Source organism: Heterocephalus glaber, unplaced genomic scaffold (assembly GCF_053883595.1).
Source record: "Heterocephalus glaber isolate CG9 unplaced genomic scaffold, H.glaber_assembly_v1.0 deba00001497, whole genome shotgun sequence".
Taxonomy (NCBI): Eukaryota; Metazoa; Chordata; class Mammalia; order Rodentia; family Bathyergidae; genus Heterocephalus; species Heterocephalus glaber.
This window is the reverse complement of record NW_028258320.1, coordinates 1,748,847-1,771,253: the sequence shown is the minus strand read 5'-3', so window position 1 is coordinate 1,771,253 and position 22,407 is coordinate 1,748,847. Positions and strand designations below refer to the sequence as shown.

The window sequence follows — 22,407 nt, the reverse complement described above, 5'->3', positions numbered from 1 at the left end:
GTGCAAGGTCCCAAGTCTGATCCCTGGTACCAAAAAAATAAAAAATAAAAAAAGCCAAAGGGCCTTTTTTTAACCATATCGCCACACTTCTTACTTTATGAAAATATTCTATTTGCTTTAAATTTTTCACTAATTGAATTATCAAGTTAAAGAACAAGAATATGAAAATGGAAACAAAGTCTTTGTAAATAGGGAGGGATGGAAGGGTTGAAGAGAGGGCAGGGGAAGGGGAAAAAAATAAGAACCAAGAGAGTATGCAAAGATGCATATCTCCAACGATGAATGTAATTATATTGTACACCTAAAATGTACCAATAAAAGGATATACAAAAAAACCAAGAATATGACAGATAACCAATAGCTCTGGATTATAACATCTACTACATGGACTTCTCATTTGAAGCATATGCACAGACACTAATATATATGCATACTTTGCAACTTTCTCAAATTTTACAAGGTAACAGCTTTACTGAGCAACTGTGGCGAAACAATCAATGCCGAATACATGACTATGGAAGATCTCCTGTCCAGACAACTAATATTGTTTCAGGATTCAACCATTCAAACCAACTATCTAATAAATCAAGTCTAACCTTCTAATTGTACAGACAGAGAACTAAGGCCTAGGAATGCTTAAGTACTTGTCTGAGATTACATTACTCCTCAATTTAAACCTAGCACTGGTTTTCCTTGTCATCTAGTTTTGGTTGTAGTAGTCAAGGCTGAATATCAGCATGTTTTTTGGTTTATAAAGTATTTATTCAGATGCTTTGCTCAAAATTACACTGAGTATTTTTTTCTTCCTTTTATTTTTTAAAATAAACTATGCACAACTAACTGCTGGGTTTGAAAAAAATAACCTCAAGAAAGTTATTCTGGAAAGAGGCTATCACTCAAAAATAAGCCAACTACTAACTACTTATTTCTCACAGCAATCCTATGAAGAGATAGGCTTTTGGTTGTAGATATGAGGAAACTAAGGTCACGCAAGTCTTGTTGTTGCACAGTCCTTGGACACATGACAGGCTCTTTTCATTGTTCTACTGAGTTACCTCAGTAAAGACTTAAGCATTTTTCAACTTGATAATTGCCCATGCTTTGTTTCCCTCATCTTGTCTCTGAAAAACATTGTCATTTCTGCCATCCAAAGATATATCAAACTTCAGGCTAACTGGCCAACAGAAAAAAATGTTTTTTGGCCCCTGAATACAGACTTGAGGCCCAAGACATTTTGAGCAATGAGAGCAATGGAGTAATTAAAGAGGCTCAAGGGCCAGCTCAGTGGCCCAGCACCTGCCTTCCAAGGGCAAGGTCCCGAGTTCAATCCTGGTATTCAAAAAACAAAAAAGAAAAAAAGAGGCTCAAGAGCAAGAGTTCTCAAAAGTAATCATGTGAATATCTAAACAAGAGGCTTGTTAGACTTACTCAAATGTCAAAATGAAATTTGAAGACAGAGGTAAAGATGGAAGTCAGTTCCTTCCCAGAACTTCACACATGGATTGCGGAAGTACTATAATGTGGAAAGAGCTGGAACAACTGAAGTATGATAAATGTTCTCCACCCAACATTAACTTGATGAATTCCCTGATAATTTTTTTCTTTATTTACATCTGTTTTTTTTTTTAAGTGTTCTGAGTGACATCACTACACACCTGGAATGACTCTACAATCTAATTTACTTGCTGGTAATTTTTCCCTCCCACTTAATATTTATAGTAGACATCAATGGCACAACCAAGAAATCTCACAGACATCTTATCTAGAGCAGTGGGGCAAACCCATGCAGTAGTGGCAAACCTATGGCACACGTTATTGTTTTTCTTTTAAGACAAAAAAATATTAATGTATGAGTTTTTTTAAACTAAAACCTCAGTAACTCAGGTTTAATTGCAGTGCTGGCACTTTGTGATAAATAAGTGGGTTTGGGGTTACAGTTTGGGCACTCGTCTCTAAAAAGTTCACCTTCAGAGTGGTCTAGAGCCTGAAGCCATAATGGAGCTATATCCTAACAATACCTCAAAGAATATATAACCCTCAACTACTCTAATACTTTTGTGAATCAAAACATACTTCATTTTCAATCACTTCAAAACCCTGGGAAGTCTCAAACAAATAACACAACTGTTCCAAACAATCCCCCAATTATATGTGATAAAGTATAAAGTCACTCTCTATTACAAGAGCTATACATTAACCAGAAGTCTACACCTCTTTCTGTCCTCAAGGGCTCTAAAGGATACTGGTCATCCAAGATTTTTTCCACAAAGGATGACCATAACCTTTAGAAACTCTAACTCAGTAAGTTGCCAGGCCTGACAAATCTCCTAAATATTATAAACTACTTTTGGGTGGCTAGGAGAAGGGGGAATAGAGAATGAAAGAAATAAATCATTTTCATACAGGATGGATTTCTAAAGGCTTAGCTATTGAAAAGTACTTGGAAACAAAATTCATTTGTAATATGGATACTTTCTATACTGTCAACAGCAAGAGACACAGAGACAGGGAGAAGGAAGAACAGAAAAATTCAACGTTAATTCTCTACACAGTGACAATACTGTTGGTACAATGAGATAAAATTATTCTAGAATCCACTTACCTCCACATGTGTTTTTGCACACTGACTGAATTATGACCCATGTCACTGATTCGTTAACCAGAACTGTAAGATATTTAAAATATAACCGTATTCTGGTTAGGGCTAGTGAAACATTAAACAACCTCTGAAATATCCTAAGCAGAAGTAAATGTTTGCGACAAAAGCACAAATTCCAAAGTCCTACGTTGAATAAATTTAAAAAGAGACAAAGAATTTCTGATAAGAAATTCCAAGAGAATTGGTCAACTATGTCCTGTTCATCCTTATATGTACTGCAGACCAGGAACTGGGCTAATCTAGTCCTATCCCTCATCTCTGAAATCACAATGGAGGATAAAGACACAAACTCTCCAAGCCAAACAAACGGGGAGGAGGGGTGTATAGACCAGTGAGGTTAGTATCTCTGAGTTACATTCATCTCTGCTTTCCTTCTCCAGAGAAGCAGACTGCAGTGGCAGGAACCGACCCTCAGAACTAAACCAGAAAAACACGTCTTTCAATCTTCTATTCAAGCATTAGAACAATCTTGAAGGCCTGGGAACCCTTAACAAAGCATTCTGCCTTTGGGTAAAGGGAGAAGGAAGAAAAGAGGCAGACTACATAATGTTTCTAGTTTGACCACTGCCCCCACATAAGCAGAATCTGAAGGGCCTAGGGTTGAGGGCTTAATCTGGCCTGCCCCCATACTGGTAAAAGAATCAGTGCAATCAGCACAGTTAATCCAAAGTCATCATTGATCATTTCTATTTTAGCGAGGTTAGACTGCTTAAGCAATATACAAAGAGTAATACTTTTGTTAACCAAGCCCTGTGGTAAAATTCTACCCTCTCTAGTATTGCCTACACATCCAGCAACCTGACCGCACAACTGAGCTGTTACTGAAAAGCACCCCAATGTCACAGCTATTGTGGCAACTAACCATGCTTTAGAAAACAACAAGAATTCAACACTGGGCACATTCTGTTTTAACACCAGTGAAATTAAACTGGATATCAGGATGTGAAAGGAACAAAACTGTCTTGACATAGACCACTGTTTTAAGCCCTATAGTCTTCATGTGGTAGAACAAGAGACTTTTAAAGTTCATACTACTTATTTATCACATACTAATATCCAGAGGAATGATTTTTTTAAACCTACTGTTGTTCAAATCCTAAATACTGTTTTCAACTCTGCTTGTGTCAAATCAATCCCTGAATTCCTTGTTCTCTCAAAAATGAAACTTTCTTGACCCCATGAATCCAGAAATAAAAATCTATGAAGGAGTCAAAGACTAAAAATTATTTCTTTAGTGCTGTTAGTATGTTCAAAAGTGTATATTGAGCTAGAGATAGTAACACACACCTGTAATGCCAGCACTCTGGGGGCTGAGGCACGAGGATTCCAAATTCAAGCTCAGGCTAGGCATCTAAGTTAGACTATTTCAAAATTTAAAACAAAAAAATTTTAAGGGATGAGGATGTAGTTCTTAGTGAAGGTGCTGGGTTCAATCCCCAGTACAGCAAGAAAAGGCGGGGGGGGGGGGGGGGACCACTATGACAGGTACTTTGTGGCTAAGGAAATCTGAAAACAGTTAAGCCCCTGCGGCCCAGCTGTTTTATTTTCTAGTTAGTGAAAGGGGAACCTGTGAAAAGATTAAAGATTAGGCTTCCCCAAAACTAACAGCCTCTTTCCAGCAGCAATCCTGTTTCTCGCTGGCCTAAGCAGAAAGAACAAGCAATCAAATCTACATCTGTGCATAATGCCAAAGAGTCTGGTCAGCTACTGCCTAGTTCTTTGAAGGCCATCATCATCTCAGCCTTCCCTTGCAGACTATCTTTTATAAAGGATTAGTATAAAACAGTAGGGAATCTAACAATGAACTTTTCAGAACATATATGATGGCCAAGTGTGATCTAGAACTACATAGTTTGTAAAAAAGGATTTTCCACTATTAAATGTATCACTGATAAAAGATTTGCACAAAACTTACCTGAAACTAAGTTCTGAATAAATGATTTTAGACAATGTTCTCTCCAAACATATAATACAGACTTTTTAATGCCTTAGAAATATTTTTAATTCAGAGGAAATGTCCTCTCTCTGGGGGATATATCCCAGCTCAAACTTCAGATTCTAAAAGGTCCAGTCTAAACAAGCCTGGAGCATTTCAGTGAGGGATTCTCACTAAACTCCCACAGCAAGTTATGCCACTGCTTGAGATTAGAACATTACTAGGAGATTAGAACATTTTTGTTTTCAGTTCCAAACAAAGTAATTTTTAGATCAAAAAGAACTGCTGCACATTGCTGCCAACGACACAACAGGATAAAGCAGAGGAGAAAAGCATTGGTTACTACCATGCAGTTACTGGAAAGTTTACTTCTAAAACTGTGAATATAGTTTTGAAATATGAAGCTTAAAGTAAAATGGACAGCCAGTGTGTTTTTTGTAGCTCCATTTTTAAAGTTAAATCCTTTAATGGCTTTTTGTCCATTCACCTTTCTTTTAATACCAAGATAATGGAAAAGAAAAACATTTCATTTTAGTAAATCCTTTACTGACTTAACTTTTACCTGAACAAAAATAACCCGTATCTCTCAACCTCCAAAAGCTACTGGATTCTTTTCTTTAACCGAACATATAGAACATCATAAAGATTCTGCTTTTAATTCTAGGAATACAGGTGCTAACAGCACTAATGGTCTGTCCCCATGTTCAGCCTATTACACAGCCCCCACAAAAGTTTCACGCCAGCGCCCTCAGACTATCCTGACAATTAACACGGTATTTAGTTCAAAATAATTAAATATCAAATATATCTGGTTCCAAGTGTTATTATTTTCAGACCCAAGCTCACATTCTGAAGGATCTATAACAGACAAGATAATCTTTTACCAATAATCAACTCACTATCATCCATGTTAAGAAAAAGTATGCTCATTCTGTTGCAGAAATCTCGGAAAGAAATACACAGAGACACAGAATTAGGATAAAATAATAAAATTTCTTCTTGCAAGCAGACGGGAACCCCAGAAACCAGTCTGGTCAATATCCTCCCCCCCTTTGTTCTGCATTTCCCTTTTTATATCCTTTTTAGCTATTATCTCATCCCTAGTGGCCTTTGACATGTAAATACAATTCCAGTTTCTATTTACAAGTCACAAACAAAAGATAGGCCATATACATTGTAAATTCCCTGGCATGGTAAATTTGTTAGGTTAATGAAGTTACTGGTCAGAATCAGATAATCCTCACCTTAAACAAGGAGTTACAGGAAAAGCAAATCTTAAAAGAACACATTACTTATTTTGCTTCTACAACTACCTTAATATTCAATCTATTAAGTTATCTAAAACTGTTCCCTATCAATTCATCACATCTGAATATTCTTTTTAAATATTTACTAAGTACAGGCAAAGCAAAATTTCAGACACAGTTAAGTACTTTTGATCATACAGTTAATTCACTTAGGTTCTGGACATGCACATACCTATGCATTTCTCAGAATTTTCTATGAATTAGTCAGAAATTTATATACAGAAAAAAAATTCCATTTCATCAGGGTAAGAGCTAATTTCCCATACTATGCAATTTCATGAGGGTAACAAGGATAACAAAGATGGTTCAATTCCATCTCTCCCACTTTCTAAAATCAATCCACCCATTTATCTCCCCCCCCCCAAAAAAAATCAGTTCTGCATTTGGAATGCAAATTGAGGGTTGAACAGAAAACTATTTCTACTGGACCAAAAAGAGAGGAGAAGATGGTGAGGAGGAGAGGATGGGGAGGGAGAAGAAAGAGGAGAAGGTAAGGAGGAAGATCTATGCCAGTAGCACAAAGACAATTCAGAGCAAAATAGTCCCAACATGTTCTTTCTCTGCCATCCAACTACCTCCTTCAAAGTAAAGAACATGAAAACTAACATTTACACAACTCATCGAAGTCTGGATAAGGAACAGTAAGTTTACACATAGTACGGATCAGACATGAGAGATCTTGCTCTGACGTGCCAGACTTCAACTTGGACCAAAGATAATTGCTCCGGGTCTGAAATCAAAGTGCTGAAATCATCAACCCATCAAACCTCATGTGACATGGGGATGGGAGAGTATGTCTTCAAGAGTCATACCTATTTTATCTTCCAGCAGATTAAGTGTTTCTGCTTTCACACTAGATCTTTGGAGGGAGTACTGGGGATTGGACTTTGCACTTGTGAGGGAGGCACTGGAACCCCTGGGCTGAATCCCCAGCCCCTAACACTAGATCTTTGATCCATTCTGATTTTGATCTAGTGTATGGAGAGACAGAACACACTCAACCATCTGAGAATGAATGTCCAATTTTCCAACCACCATTTATTAAAGAGGCTAGATTTCAATGTGTTTTATACTTCTTTGCCAAAGACCAAATAGCTATATATATGCCTGAGGTTGTTTCAGCTGCTTCTATTTTGTGCCAGGACTATGCTGTTTTAATCATTGTAGCTTTATAATGTAACGTCAAGTCTGGGATTTTCACATCACCTGCTTTGGTTTTGTTACCCAAGACAGGTTTTGCTGTTCTGAGTCTCTCTCTTTTTTTTTTTTTTTAATCAACTTTATTGGTACATTTTAGGTATACAATATAATGAAATTCATCACTGGAAATTTGCACCTTTACATAATCTCTTAGTTCTTATTTTTTCCCCCTTCCCCTGCCATCCCTTCAACCCCACCATCCCTCCCTACGTACAAAGACTTTGTTTCCATTTTTCATTTTCTCATATCAATTCCATTCCCTTCTTTCCTTTCCCCAACCCTCCAACTTCTCCTTCCCCTTTGCTCCTTTTCTTCCTATTTCACATTATCTATTATACCTTTTAGTACTTATTTACACTTTCAGTTTCTCACACTAGAGAAACTTTTCAGTATTTACACACGTTTGTCCTATTTATTTCACTTAAGAGTATTCCCTCAATGTGCATCCATTTAGCTATAAATGTCTCTAATTTTTCATTTTTTATGGCTGAGCAGTACTCCATTTTATTTTTTTTTTTAACACATTTTCTTTATCCAGCCTCCAGCTGATAGGAAAATGGGCTGTTTCCAAGTTTTAGCTATTACAAACTGTGCTGCTATGAACATGTGCGCACATATATCACTGTGGTATGACTCTTTTAATTCTCTGGGGAAGATACCCAGCAGGGGAATAGCTGGGTCAAATGAGACTTCCAGTCCTAGTTCTCTGAGGTATCTCCATACTGATTTCCACAGTGGTTGTACCAGTCTACACTCCCACCAGCAGTGGACCAGGGTTCCTCTTTCCCCACAGCCCTGCCAGCATTTGTTATTGGTGGATTTCATGATAGCAGTCATGTTTATTTGCTATTTCTACTTCTTTGTCTGAGAAATGTCTGTTCATTTCAGATGGCCATTTTTGGACTGGGTCTTTAAATTTGGGAAGTATGATTTTTTTTAAGTTCTTTATAAATTCTAGATAGTAGACCTTTGTCTGAGGAACAGCAAGTGAAAATTTTTTCCCACATTGTGAATTGTCTCTTCACACTGTTGGTGGTTTCTCTCACTGTGCAGAAGCTTTTTAGTAAGAAGAGATCCCACTTGTTGATTGTTTGTGCTAGTTCATGGGCAACTGAGGTTTTGTTCATAAAATCTTTTCCTCCACCAATGTCGTCAAGAGTTCTACCTAACCTCTGTTCCAGCTGGTGCAGCATTTGTTTTAATATTTAGATCTTTAATCTATTTTGATTTTAGTTTAGTGCATGGTGAGAGATACAGGTCTAGTTTTTATCTTTGGCAAGTTAAAACCCAATTTCTCCAGCACCATTTATTAAAGAGGCTATCTTTCCTCCAGTGAGCGTACTTGGCTCCTTTGTCGAACATGAAGTGACTGAGTGTGTCTGGAGTTGTTTCTGCATCTTCTAATCTGTTCCACTGGTCCTCAGGTCTGTTTCTTTGCCAGTACCATGCTGTTTTTATCACAGTGGCTTTGCAGAATAGTTTCAAGATAGGGGTTGTGATATCCCCTGCCATGTCTCTGTTGGCTAGAATTGCTTTTGCTATTCTAGGTCTCTTCTTATTCCAAATGAATTTTTGGATTGTTTTCTCAAGGTCTGTGAAGTATGCTGCTGGAATTTCAATTGGGATTGCATTGAATCTATATAGCAGTTTTGGAAGTATGGCCATTTTCACTATGTTGATCCTTCCTACCCAGGAGCAAGGGATGTCTTTCCATTTTCTGATATCCCCTTCAATCTCTCTTTGCAGAGAACTATAGTTTGTAGAGAAGAGGTCTTTGATTTCTTTTGTTAGGTTGATTCCTAGGAATTTCAGTTTCTTGGATGCTATTGTGAAAGGAATTGTTTGCCCTATTTCTCTCTCAGTGAGTCTGTCATTCGTGTAGAGGAAAGCTATTGATTTTTGTGTGTTGACCTTGTAACCAGCTACTTGACCGAATTTGGTTATTAAGTCTAGAAGACTTTTGATGGAGTTCTTGGGATCTTCTATATAGAGTAACATGTCATCTGCAAATAATGATAATTTGACTTCTTCATTTCCTATCTTTATTCTTTTTATTTCTTTCTCTTGTCTAATTACTGTGGCTGTTTCCAAGACTATAGTGAACAGGAGTGGTGATAGTGGACATCCTTGTCTTGTTCCTGATTTTAGTGTAAAGGGTTTCAGTTTTTGACCATTTAGTATGATACTGGCTGTTGGTTTTTCATAGATGGCTTTTATCAGATTGAGGTAGAAGACCACCTATTCCAATTTTTTGTAGGGTTTTTATCATAAACGCTTATTGGATTTTGTCAAATGCTTTTTCTGCATCTATTGAGATGATCGTATGGTTTTATTTTTTGTTTTGGTTTTTTTTTTTGGTAGCGGGGATCAAACTCGTGTCCTTACGCTTTCAAGACAGGCGGCATAACCACTGAGCAAAATCCCCGGCTCTATGATCATATGGTTTTTGTCCTTGGCCCTATTGATACAGTGTATTACATTTATTGATTTGCTTATGTTGAACCATCCCTGCATCCTTGGGATAAATCCCACTTGGTCAGGGTGTATGATCTTCTTGATGATCTTCTGCATTCTATTTGCCAGTGTCTTATTAAGGATTTTTGCATCTATGTTCATTAGTGAGATTGGCCCATAGTTCTCTTTTTCGGTTGGGTCTTTCTCTGCTTTGGGAATCAAGGTGATGCTTGCTTCCAAGAATGAATTTGGGAGTATTGCTTCCTTTTCAATTTCATTGAAGAGTTTAAAGAGTAGTGGCAGCAGTTCCTCTCTAAATGTCTTGTAGAATTCAGCAGTGAAGCCATCAAGGACCCGGGCTTTTCTTAGTTGGTAAGTTTTTAATTACGTTTTCAATTTCATTGGTTGATATTGGTTTGTTTAGAATTTTTGGGACTTCTTCATTCAAGTTTGGTAATTCATATGTATGTAGGAGTCTGTCCATTTCTTCCGTATTTTCCATCTTATTGGCATTTAGGTTCTGGAAGTAGGTATTGATGATCCTCTGGATTTCTGCTGGGTCTGTTGTAATTTCACCCTTTTCATTCCTAATTGCATGGATTTGGGCCTTTTCTTTCCTTTTTCTGATAAGGTTGACTAAGGGTTTGTCAATTTTGTTGATTCTTTCGAAGAATGAACTCTTGGCTTCATTGATTTTTTTTTTATCGTTCTCTTAGTCTCCATTGAATTGATTTCTGCTCTGATCTTTATAATTTCCTCCCTTGTATGAGCTTTGGGTTTGTCCTGCTCTTCTTCTTCTAGAAGCTTGAGGTTCAGCATCAGGTGGTTCAATTGGGCTCGCTGTTTTCCTAATATGTGTATTCACTGCTATGAATTTTCCTCGTATGACTGCTTTCATTGTGTCCCATAGATTCTGATAGGTTGTATTGTCATTGTCATTTAATTGAAGGAACTGTGTGATTTCTTAATTTCCTCTGTGACCCATTGTTTATTCAGAAGTGTGTTGTTCAATTTCCATGTGTTTATGTAATTTTTGTGGTTTCTTTTGCTATTGATCTCCAATTTCATCACACTATGGTCTGAAAATATACAGGGGATAACTTCAATTCCTTTGCACTTTCTTAAATATGTTCTATAAGCGAGTATGTGGTCGATTTTGGAGAAAGACCCATGTGCAGCTGAAAAGAAAGTGTATTCTGATTTTGCGGGTGGAACACTCTGTGAACATCTGTCAAGTCTGTTTAAGAGTTTGATTGAGTTCTAGTATTTCGTTGCTTGTTTTTCGTCTAGTTGATCTATTTGTGACAGTAGGGTACTGAGGTCTCCCACTACTATTGTATTAGTGCTCATACGGTTTTTCATGTCCATTAGTATTTGTTTTATACAGTTGGGTGCACTAGTGTTTGGTGCATATATATCTATGATTGTCATCTCTTCCTCTTGGATTGTTCCCTTTACAAGGATGTAGAGTCCTTCTTTGTCTCTCTTAATCAGTGTTGGTTTGAAATACACTTGATCTGCAAAGAGGATAGCTACTCCTGCTTTTTATGGGTTTCCATCACATGGAGTAGTGTTTTTCACCCTTTAACTTTCAGACTATGAGTTTCTTTTTGAATTGTTTCTTGTGTGCAGCCTATTGTTGGATCTTGCTTCTTGACCCATTCTGCCAATCTATTTCTTTTGATTCGTGAGTTGAAGCCATTAACACTGATGGTTATAACTGATACGTATTGACTTATCATTGTCATGACTTTTTCTTTTTGTTAGATTCTCCCCCTTTGCATTTAATTTCTTGTCATGCCTGATGGATTCATTCTGCTGGGCTTCCTGGGGTTGTGATCTTTGTTGTCTTTTCCTAGGATGTCTAAAAATTTTTGGAGGGCTGGTTTGGTATTCACGAAGTTCCTAAGGTGCTCTTTGTCATAAAAATATCTCATTTTGCCATGAATTTTGAAAGACAGTTTTGCAGGGTACATCAATCTGGGTTGGAGGCTGTTTTCCTTTAGGGCTTGGAACACATCACTACAAGCTCTTCTTGCCTTGAGGGTTTGTGTTGAGGAGTCTGCTATGATTCTGATGGGCTTTCCTTTGTATGTGATTTGTTTCTTTTCTCTAACTGCTTGTAGAACTTCGTTCTTCTGTTGAGTTTCTGGAATCTTAACTATTATATGCCTATGTGTAGATTTTTTTGATCAAGGCTAGTTGGAGTCCTATATGCCTCACTTATCTGTATACCAAGTTCTTTTCCCCTGCTTGGGAAGTTTTCTGCCATCATTTCTGTGAATAGTTTTTTTATGTCATCTGCACTCTCTCCTGTTTCTTCATTGAGCCCAATCAGTCTTATGTTATTCTTTGCATTGTCTAGCAGCTGCTGGATTGATTTCTCATCATCCTTTACTATTTTAAAGAAATTTTTTTTTCCTGGTCACTAATTACAATCTTATCTTCTATATCTGAAATTCTGTCCTCACACTGGCTCATTCTGCTGCACAGACTTTCAATAGAGCTTTTAATCTCCTGGAAATCTGTTTGCATCTGTTTTATGGATTTCATTTGTTTCCTATGTTGGGATTCCATCATGTTCTTCAGGCTCCTCTATTTTTTCATCTGTGTCCTCTCTTGATTTATTAATCATATCTTGCACTATGGGCACAATCTCTGCTGTTATCTGAGAAATTATTTCTGATTTCATTTCTTCCAGATCCTCTTTCGTTGCTAGATCAGGGAGTCCAGGTGGTTGAGTATCAGAGTGTTCCATCTCGTTTCCCGTTGGGGTTGCTGTAGGTGATGTGGAAGTCTGATTTTGAGACTTTTTTACATGTCTTCTCATTTCAATGGGTGGGGCGGGATGTGTGCTGTGTGGCTCACCTCCTCAGCGATAGGAGCAGCTCTGCTCCTTGGCACTGGGGGTGGTGGTTTGGCGACCGGGAAGGTTCTGGATCTCTTCTAATTCTGTACAGATTTTAGGATTGTTTTCTCCAAGTTTGTGAGAAATGACATTGGTACTTTGATTGAGATTACATTAAACCTGTATATCACTTTTGGAAGTATAGCCATTTTGATTTTGTTGCATCTGCCTATCCAGGAACAGGAGATATTTTGTCATTTTTTGACGTCCTCTCTCAATTTTCTTTTTCAGTATGATGCAATTTTCATTACAGAGGTCTTTCACTACCTTAGTTAGGTTAATACCTAAGAAATTAATTTGATGCTACTATGAATGGTACTGTTTTCATAATTGCTTTTTCAGTGAGTTCATTATTAGTATATAGGGATGCTATTGATTTTTATGCATTTATTTTGTATCCTGCTACACTGCTGAATTTGAATGTCAATTCTAGAAATCTTGGTGGAGTTTTTTAGGCCTCATAAGTAAAAGATCATGTCATCTGCAAATAATGGTATATAGACTTCATCTTTTCCTATATGTATCCATTTCATTTCTTTCTCTTGTTTGATTTCTCTAGCTAATGTTTCGAGGACTATATTAAACAGGAGTGGTAATAATGGACATCCTTGACTCTTGTTCCTGATTTTAAAGGAAAGCCATTCAGCTTTTCACCATTTAATGTGACACTGGCAGTAGGCTGGCCATAACTGGCTTTTATCAGATTGAGATAATGACCTTCTATACCTATTTTCTTCACAGTTTTTATCATGAATGCATGTGGGATTCTTTTAAAGGCTTTTTCTACATTCAGTGAAATAATCATGTGGTTCTTGTCCTTGCTTCTTTTACGTGATGAATTAAATTTATTGATTTGCATGTGTTGAACCATTCTTGCATCTCTGGCCTGGGGCCTACTTGGTCATGAAGTATGACCTTTGCGATGATTTGTTGCATTCTGTTTGCCAGTATCTCCTTAGGGATTTCTGTATCCATGTTAGAGAAATCGGCCTAGTCTCCTTTTTCGGTTGGATCCTTGTCTGGTTTTAGATTCCATGTACTGTTAGCTTCCAAGAATGATTCTGAAAGTACTCCTTCCCTCTCAATTTAAACAATGGGAGGTGTACTGGTGTTTGGTCTTTCCTGAGGTTCTTGTAGAACTTTGCTATGAACCCATCAGATCCTACACTTTCTTAGTTGGTAGTCTATTACTGCTTCAATTTCATTGCCTGCTACTGGATTGTTTGAGATTTTTAAGTCTTCTTCAGTTTTGACAATTGATATGTATTTAGGAATCTCTCCATTTGTTCTGAGTTCTCCAACTGTTTGGTCTTGAACTCTCACTGATCCCCCTGCCACAGACTCCTGAGTGCTGGGATTACATGTATGTGCCACCATGCCAACTGTTTGGCATATATGTTTATGAACTGGTTGCTAATAATTTTCCAGATTTCAGTAGTATTGCAATTTCACCTGTTTCATTTCTAAATGCATTATTAGTATGTTGTGTGTCCTTTTTTTCCCCTTTTGGGGGCGGGGGGGGATTAACTAAGAGTTTGTCTATCTTTCAAAGAACCAGCTCTTCATTTCACTAATTCTTTGTATTTTTTTAGTCTCTATTTCATTAATTTCTACTCTGATCTTCTTAATTTCCTTCTTTGTACAAGCTCCGGGCTTGGACTGTTCCTGTTTTTCTAAGACCTTGAGATGCATCATTAGGTTATTTATTTGGGTTCATCCCATTTTTCTGATGTGGGTATTCACCACTATGAACTTCCCTCGTAGGAGTGCTTTCAATGTGTCCCCTAAGCTCTGGTATGCTGTATTGGTATTATCATGTAATTCTAGGAATTGTTCTATTTCTTCCTTAATTTCCTCTGTGACCCACTGATTATTCAAGAGTGTTTTGCTTAATTTTCATAGTTTGCATAGTTTCTGTGGTTTCTTTTGCTATTGATTTCTAGTTTCATTGTACTGTGATCTACCATTGTGATTTACCATTCTATGGTAAAATTTCAATTCTTTTGTATTTACTTAGGTGTGCTTTACTAACTACTTTGTGGTCTATTTTGGAGAAAGCACCATGTGCAACCAAAGAATGTGTATTTTGTTGTTGGATGGAACCCTGTATATTATTTATTAAATCCATTTATTCAAGGGTTTGGTTCAACTTTGATTTTTTGTTTGTTTGTTTAGTTGATCTATTTGTGATAGTAGGGTATTGAGTTCCCCCACTATAACCGTATCAATGTTTATCTGATCTTTTATGTGCATTAAAGTTTGTTTTATAAAGCAGGTGCATCGTGGTTTGGCACACATTTATAATTTTTATCACTTCCAACGAATATTTCTGTTACCCATTATGTAATGTCCTTCTTTTGCCTCTTTTGACCACCTTTGGCGTGAAATCCACTTTGTCTAAAAACAAGATAGCTACTCCTGCTTGTTTCTGGGTTCCTGTTGTGTGGAATATTGTTTTCTATCCTTTGATTTTTAGTCTATGAATTTCTTTTTGTGTTAAATGTGTTGCTTGTATATAGCACATACCATTCAACTGTTTCTTGATCCATTCTGCTAATCTGTGGCTTTTGATTGGCAAGTTGAATACACTTACACTGATAGTTATAACTGGTGAGTACTGACTTATTCCTGTCATTGTATTAACTTTCAGTTGCTGCTTTGCTTTATTTCCCTTTTATTTAATTGGTACCCCTACCAGATATATTCATTTTATTGGACCTTTTGGCATGGTTAGCTTCATGGCCTCCTTCTAAGATATCCTAGAGAATTTTAAGGGATGTTGGTTTGGTGGTCCTTAATTTCTTTAATTTTTATCATGGAAGTATACTTCTCTAGCAATTTTGAAAAATAATTTTGCAGGATATAACAGTCAGGGTTGGAAGCTGTTCTCTTTAAGAGTCTGAAACACTTCATTCCAGGCTGTCTTTGCCTTTAAGGTTTGTGTTGAGAAATCTATTGTAATACTAATAGCTTTTCCTTTATGGGTGATCTGATGCTCTTCTCTAGCAGCCTTTAAGATTCTGTTCTTGTGTTGTATGTCTGGTATTTTAATTATTACACGGCATTGAGTGGTTTTTTTCTGATCATGGATATTCAAGATTGTATATGGTTCACTTATTTGTAAAATTCTTTTTCCATGTCTGGAAAATTTTCTGCTGTTACTTGTGTAAACAGATTTTTTATGCCTTTTGTGCTGTCCTCTGATTTTTCACAAATTCCAATTATTCTTATATTAGTCCTCTTTGAGTCATCTAGAAGCTGTTAGATTCACTTTTCATGCTCCCTTGTTTTTAAGGTATCTCTCACTAACTGATCATTCACCACAACTTTGTCTTCACACTGGTCACTTCAGCTACCCATACTTTCTAACCTCCTGGATATCTGTTTGAAACTTTCCTATGGTCTCTCATTCTTTTCTATCCTAGGCTTTCATGTTTTACATCTCTTTCTTCAGCTCCACTAGCTGTTTGTCAGTGTCTTCTCCAGATTTGCTGGTCATTTGTTTCACTATGGTCATTATATAAGCTAAATCTTCTTTAAATTTGCCAAGCACCTTATAGAACTGTTTTATCTCCACTGGTACCTTTTCAGACCTAGCTGCTGTGTAGCTTACAATTTCCTCCCCCTCCCTATACCAATTTTGGGGGAGTTGGGGGTTTGGGGAGGCATTTTGTCACCTTGTCTTTTCATGTTTCTGTTTTTATTTTTTCTACTTGAGTTTGTAAATTCTTTGGCCCAGTGCCCCATTCTTCAAGAGTGAGCCACAGTATTATGAACCCCCAGGCAATCTAGGTATTGGCATAGAGAGAAAACCAATTTCCAGCCACTACTACCTCACTTTGTCAATGGTAGTAAATTCAGGGCCAATGGCATCAAATGTCAACTGGATACTGACAAACCCTAGGAAGCACTCATGAAAAGTCCTTTACCAAAACAAAGAGGACTCTGATTTTAGTAAAGACAATTAGGCCCCTCTTATATTAACTTTTAATAATTCAAAGCATTGATTTCTGCTAAATGTTACCAGCAGGGCCAGAGCTCAAACATATCACTAGACCACATGTCTTTTTCTTCAGGACTGCTCCCTCTGATGATTATTTCCATCAAACGTGGTCTTCTACAATAGAATAAAGGCCCGTGATCTTCCTGGTCTGAGCCTGGGCCTTCCAGGGGATCCCAGAAGAGCCTTATGTAGCTCTTACCCTCGCCAAGCCTATCTCCCAAGGCTGTCTCTCAGTCTTGTGCGGAAGGGTATGACTTCAGTACTGAAGTGAGCCTCTCCTCTGGAGCACTGGTCTGTTCTTCGATGAGGTTGGTCTATCAGTTGCCAAGTCTGTTGCCTGGTGCTATGGAGAACCCAGGACCAGAATGAAGGTGCACGTTTCCTGGAAGCTCCTGGGTACAGCGTGGAGATCAGCAGTTGGCAGTGGAGGCTGGAGACAGGCTAACTCAATTTAAATAACCAATTTCTTGCCTCCCCTTTTCTTACTAGGTTACATATACTAAACGAGCAAGTTTTCAATTAATAAAAAATTTTTTTTCCAAATCCACCTTGAACATGAACATTAAACTGAAAAACTGAAATTGAAAAATTGAAAAATTATTTTTATGGTAAATTTATTTTTATGGTAAAGCATTCACATATTATAAAGTCAATTACCAAGGAAAAGTAAAGCTAATTTGATTAAAAGTCACAAAAAACATCCATATAGCCAGAGATTTTAATATTCTTCTCTAATTGATAAAACTAGATTTACAAAATAACAATACAGAAGATCCAACAACACTATCAATAACCTTGAAGAAATCGACATTTATAGAATACTCCACTCAACAACTGCAGAATATATATTCTTTACACTAAGACCAGCATATGTTACTCTATGCTAAACCATAAAACAATTCTTACTAAATTGCAAAAGGCTAGTAGTTTAACATATTCTTTGACCAAAATGAAATTAAATTTGAAAGTAATTAACAATAATATAACTAGAAAACTTCCACTAATGTAACAATATATCTAGTGGAACAAAGAAATTATAAATGAAATTAGAAGATACTTTAAACAGAATAAAAATATACAACATCCCAAAATCTTTGGAAGCAGCTAATGCAGTCTTTTAAACCTTTAAATACCAGTATACGAAAATAAGGGATATTTGAAAAGATGAGAATGTCCTGAAATTCTCCCTCTGAATGAGAGAAAAAGAGCAAAGTAAGCCCAAAGCAAAAGAAAGCACATAAAAAGCAAGAATCAGTTCCTAAGAAAATAAACAATAGGGAGAAGTAATAAGGGCAAAAGTTGTTTTTAAAAAGAGCAGTAAAACTGATAAATACCTAATACCAATATCACAAATGAAAGAAGATTTATCACTACAGATCCTACATGAAAAACAGAACTTATCAAAACTAGTCTAACATAAACTAAAAAATCCTAATGGCCCTAATTCTATTAACTGAACTCCTTATCAAATGTATTCTCACATAGAAAATCACAGTCCCAGATAGTTTCACTGGCTAATTTTCTCCAACTTAGTAAGGTAAGAAACGCCAGTTTAACACAAACCCTTCTAGAAAACATAGGAAGGAACATTTACCACTTTATTACCAGTATAACATCTTGTATCATAATCTCACAGAAAACATGAGCATATATGGAAACATCCTTGAAATAACAAAGGGAATCCAACAATATATTTAAAAATATGACTCACTGTGATCAAGTGAAGTTCATCCCAAGAATATAAGGTTGTTAAATAGCTCTTCATCTATTTTGTATCACTGTAGCAGAGATATCTTTACCACCAAAATCTAATTATCTCTCTCAAAACTCTGCTTGACTCCCCATATAAGAAGAAACCTTAATATAGCATGTAAAGCTCCTTTCCTAACCCACCCCTGCACAGGAGCACCCTCTGTAGTCACTATCCTCCAATATGCAACCCATTACAACCACCATGCCCTTTACCCAAGACATGCCACTTCTCTCCACTCACAAATTCCAAAGCTCCATCTCAGCTGAATTTCTCTGAAAGACATCTCGATTTTATCAGGATGATTTCACTACTCCTCTTTTCACATTCCCACCACATCTTTGTAAAACAATTATAACTGATATAACCATTACTATTTTGTTTTTCCCTCTATTCAGCTATCCCTCCTACAAGGCAAGGGCCAAATGTTTTCCCCATTATTAAAAGAAGAAAACCCAAAAGACCACATCAATAGGTGCAGAAAAAAACACGTGACTAAAGTCAGTGGACATTTGTAAGGAAAAAAACAACTCTCAGCAAATTAAGAATTAAAGGAAGTTTCTTCAATCCAATAAACATGTCTAAGAAAAAGCTACAACTAACATTGTATTTAACTTTCAAGTAGCACTAACCTCAGTGCCAATGCTTCCCCCATTTATGTATGTGCTCATTGATCTTCACAAGCACCTTGTGTTTAGAAAAAAAAAGTTTTATTGTGCCAACTGGTATAACAGCAACTCTGGATCAGTAATGTTAAATGATATACCAAAGTAAGAAAGCCAGAACTAAAATTCAAGCTTTGACCTAAAAGTACTCTTCCACTAGTAAGCTATCTCTTGTCTTAGACTCAATCACAAGGACAATTAGTCCTTCCCACAAAGCACATTTTGTTAATTTTGTCAAAGACTGAGTGTTGGTGTTATTGTGACAATTCTTAACATTTCATAGCAAGGACACTAGTTTAAGTGACTATATCAAACACCTCATAAGATATTCAAAGTTATTATTTTTCATTAGTCAAATAAAATAGAAGTTCTACTAATCCAGAATGAAAACTTTTAAATCCACATTAAAGACCCACAGTAGAACCTCTACTCTCCTTTCCTCAAAACGACTGTGCCACAGAGAGGAAAAGGCACAATCAGTAGCTTGTAATCCCTCTCTTCACTAGTCTAAAATACAGCAGATGCAGTACAAAAACAAAAAAGGTAATCCAAGGCCTTATCTGAATTTATATCTCTAATTCACTTGCAGTCCCTGCCTTAAGTGAGCAGCGATCAGCTGGAAGCTTAGAATCACAGCTCCTTAACAGAGAAATAAGGGTAGTACAGCCATTCTATTTCTACTTTGTTTCTATTCGTTTAAATTTCATTTCTATTTTAATTTTCTCATGTAGGAAAATATGAATTTTCCTTAACATCTTCCATCTGTGATTCACCCACACCAGACAAGTTTCACAGTGAGGCTGGGTTTGCTTCTTTACTGCACCAATATGTGCTTCACTTCAAAGTACAAAGGGGGAGAAAAAGAAAAGGAGCCAGTCCTGAGTCTGATCGCCCCATCGCCCCCTCCAGTGGGGGTGATCCATGTCTCTGTTAACAGAAACTACACCCACCCACCTCCCACCCCCACCCCCACCAGAAAAGGAAAAATCTTTTGTTCTTTAAACTAGTTCTTCACCCAGCTACCTGCAGGCCAATCATTTCTGTCCATTCTCTTTTGTGTTCCCCAAAATTGTACATTTGAATAATCATTTGTCTAGGACAAAACACTAAACAACTAAGATAAAAAAGAAAAGCCTTCTCCATTAATGGAGTTGTTTTCAGTGTGAACATTCAAGTCCTTAACAAAACAGTCTATATGTTTCATGATAACACAGTGCCCTTAACAGACAAGTTCCTAAAAGGCTTGGTGAATTTATCTGACCTTACTCCTGTTGAAAGTCAGAGACCACAGAGGTATCTCCCACTGACATTCACAGTGATTCAAGTAAAAATAAGGTCCTCTTTTCTTTAAGTGACACAGGAAATTCAAAGGTCATTGGATAACACACTACCAAGCAGACTTGCACTAGTATCTCAGATATGTCTGTACTAAAAATGTCTGCTTTCAACAATCTTTGAGAATGGACTATGAAAATCACTCAGTGACTTAAATTTTTAATGAAGTAGCCAACAAAAATAGCTTTATCATGATTACTTCTAGACAAACTAATATTATAATTTCAAACTTCTCTTTAGTTCCCCCCAAAAATTCAGAAATATCTTAAAATTCTAATAGTGTCTTTGAAATTAAGAAGCAATGTTTTAGTTTAATTCTTTTCTTATTTATAATCAAAGAAAATAGGGAATTATCAAGAAAATGTAGAATGTCCGTATTTAAATATATCACATACCAATATTGAGCAAACTACCTACCAACCCAACTCACAATACCACCCCCCTCAAATCTAATTCAAGAAGATGAACAATGATGAATGTCATTATATTACATACCTAAAATGTACCAATAAAATAAAAATTTTTTTTAAAGATGAAAAAAAATTTTTTAAATCAAAGGATAATCTTACCCAATCAGTTTCTAATACACTTCTTTTAAAGCTCCCCTTGAGCTAAATAATTCCTATCAGCCCTCTCACCAAAGCCTGTAGCCAGGAGAGCAGCTGTACTCTACTCTGAGAGAAGAGTTGCATGAGAGGAGTGGCCATCAGAGATGTAGCACTGTGGCGCAGACTAGCAATTAAGTAAAGCAGTCAGGGATTAAAGAAGACTGAAAGGTGAAAGCCTCACCACCCAGTTTCAAAATTGGAGTAAAATCTTAAACCTGCCTGTACATCACATTCTCTCTGACCCACTCCTATTCAACTGGTTGTCTGTTCCCAGTGGCAAATCCCTTCTCTCCTACTTCCTCACACTTATGAGGTTCTGCAATTGTCCTTTGTGTCCTCTGTTGTAGCTGAACTCTGAAATCAATCTATTTTCTTCACCTAAACTGCTCAAGCCATATCCTCAACCTATATAATCCCATTTCACATAAAATTTATTGGAAGTTATAGCATTAGATATTTTAACATATGTGAAATGTGCAGTCTATAAATTTTCATCTAAAAGATAAAGTCTTCAGTTAAAAGAAGACATGCTTAAGTACAATTACAGATATGCTTTACCTAAATTTAAAAGATGTGCTATCAAGAGAAAAAACTGTACTGGTTTGAAAATGTTAACAAGCCATCCTTTATACATGTGGAGACTGGTCACAGTATGTTTTTGTTTCTGTTTTTTTCCGGTACTAGGTATCAAACTCAGGACCTTGCACTTGCAAGGCAAGCGCAGCACCACTGACCTATATCTCAGGCCCTGGCCCCAGTATGTTGCATCAACCTCATAAATCTGGCAAACATTTAACTTTAGCAAAAAAATAAAAGTCCTCACTTTAGTCCTCAGTAACGAAGAACCCCAAACAAAATACATACACAATGGACCAGTTCTGCCAAATATATAGTCCGTGCTTTTCAATGGGCCTGTACAAACTTCATTTGCATTATATGTAAACTCTTAGATGTACATGTTAAAAACAAACTCAGCAGCAAACCCCAATTCACATTCAAACTTTTAGAATAAATAAAAGCTTTCAATGTCATAAAAAATATATGCTATTCCAATTTGGCTTTTTTAAAAAAAGGAATACTAGGGCCGGGGATTTAGCTCAGTGGTGCTGGCCCCTGCCTCACAAGCGTGAGGTCCCAAGTTCGATCCCCAGTACCAAAAAAGAAATAAAAAAATTTAAAAACAGGAATACTATTACCAATTTAAGTAAAGTCTATAACCAGTAGGAAAAACACATAAAAAAGACTGAAATTTTGGTCTCTAATTACTTGGTTCACAATTACACAACGAAAAGAGAAGAAATCTATTCTCATTTATTTCAAAATTAAATGTTTTAGCCATAATTTATGCTGGTAAATTTGTAACACTATTCATCTGTTCCTTTCTTTCATCCATCTCACAAATACTAAATTATCTAAGGGACTATAAATTTGAGTACAAATAGGTCAGATACAATTCCCGCCCTGATGGAGCTTCCTGTGTGTCATCAACCTAATCCATCCATACAGTTTAGACAAACACAATTTGACTTAACAGGATTCAGCAAACAGTCCAAACACCACTTGTCCTGGACTGTTTGGTCCA

The 22,407-nt window shown here is 36.7% G+C and overlaps 1 protein-coding gene across 3 annotated transcripts in view; it reads right to left on the bottom strand.

Moving 5' to 3' along the window:
* Zfand3 (zinc finger AN1-type containing 3) overlaps positions 1–22,407 on the bottom strand; it is a 308,517-nt gene that overhangs the window by 230,717 nt on the left and 55,393 nt on the right. The window contains exon 2 of one of the 3 annotated variants that reach the window (XM_087185356.1): positions 2,603–2,665. The exons of the other annotated variants lie outside the window; for them this stretch is intronic. Within the exon in view, the coding sequence (XP_087041482.1) occupies positions 2,603–2,643 (41 nt within the window). The 5' untranslated portion in view covers positions 2,644–2,665. The remainder of the gene's footprint in view (positions 1–2,602; positions 2,666–22,407) is intronic. 3 annotated transcript variants of the gene reach the window in all.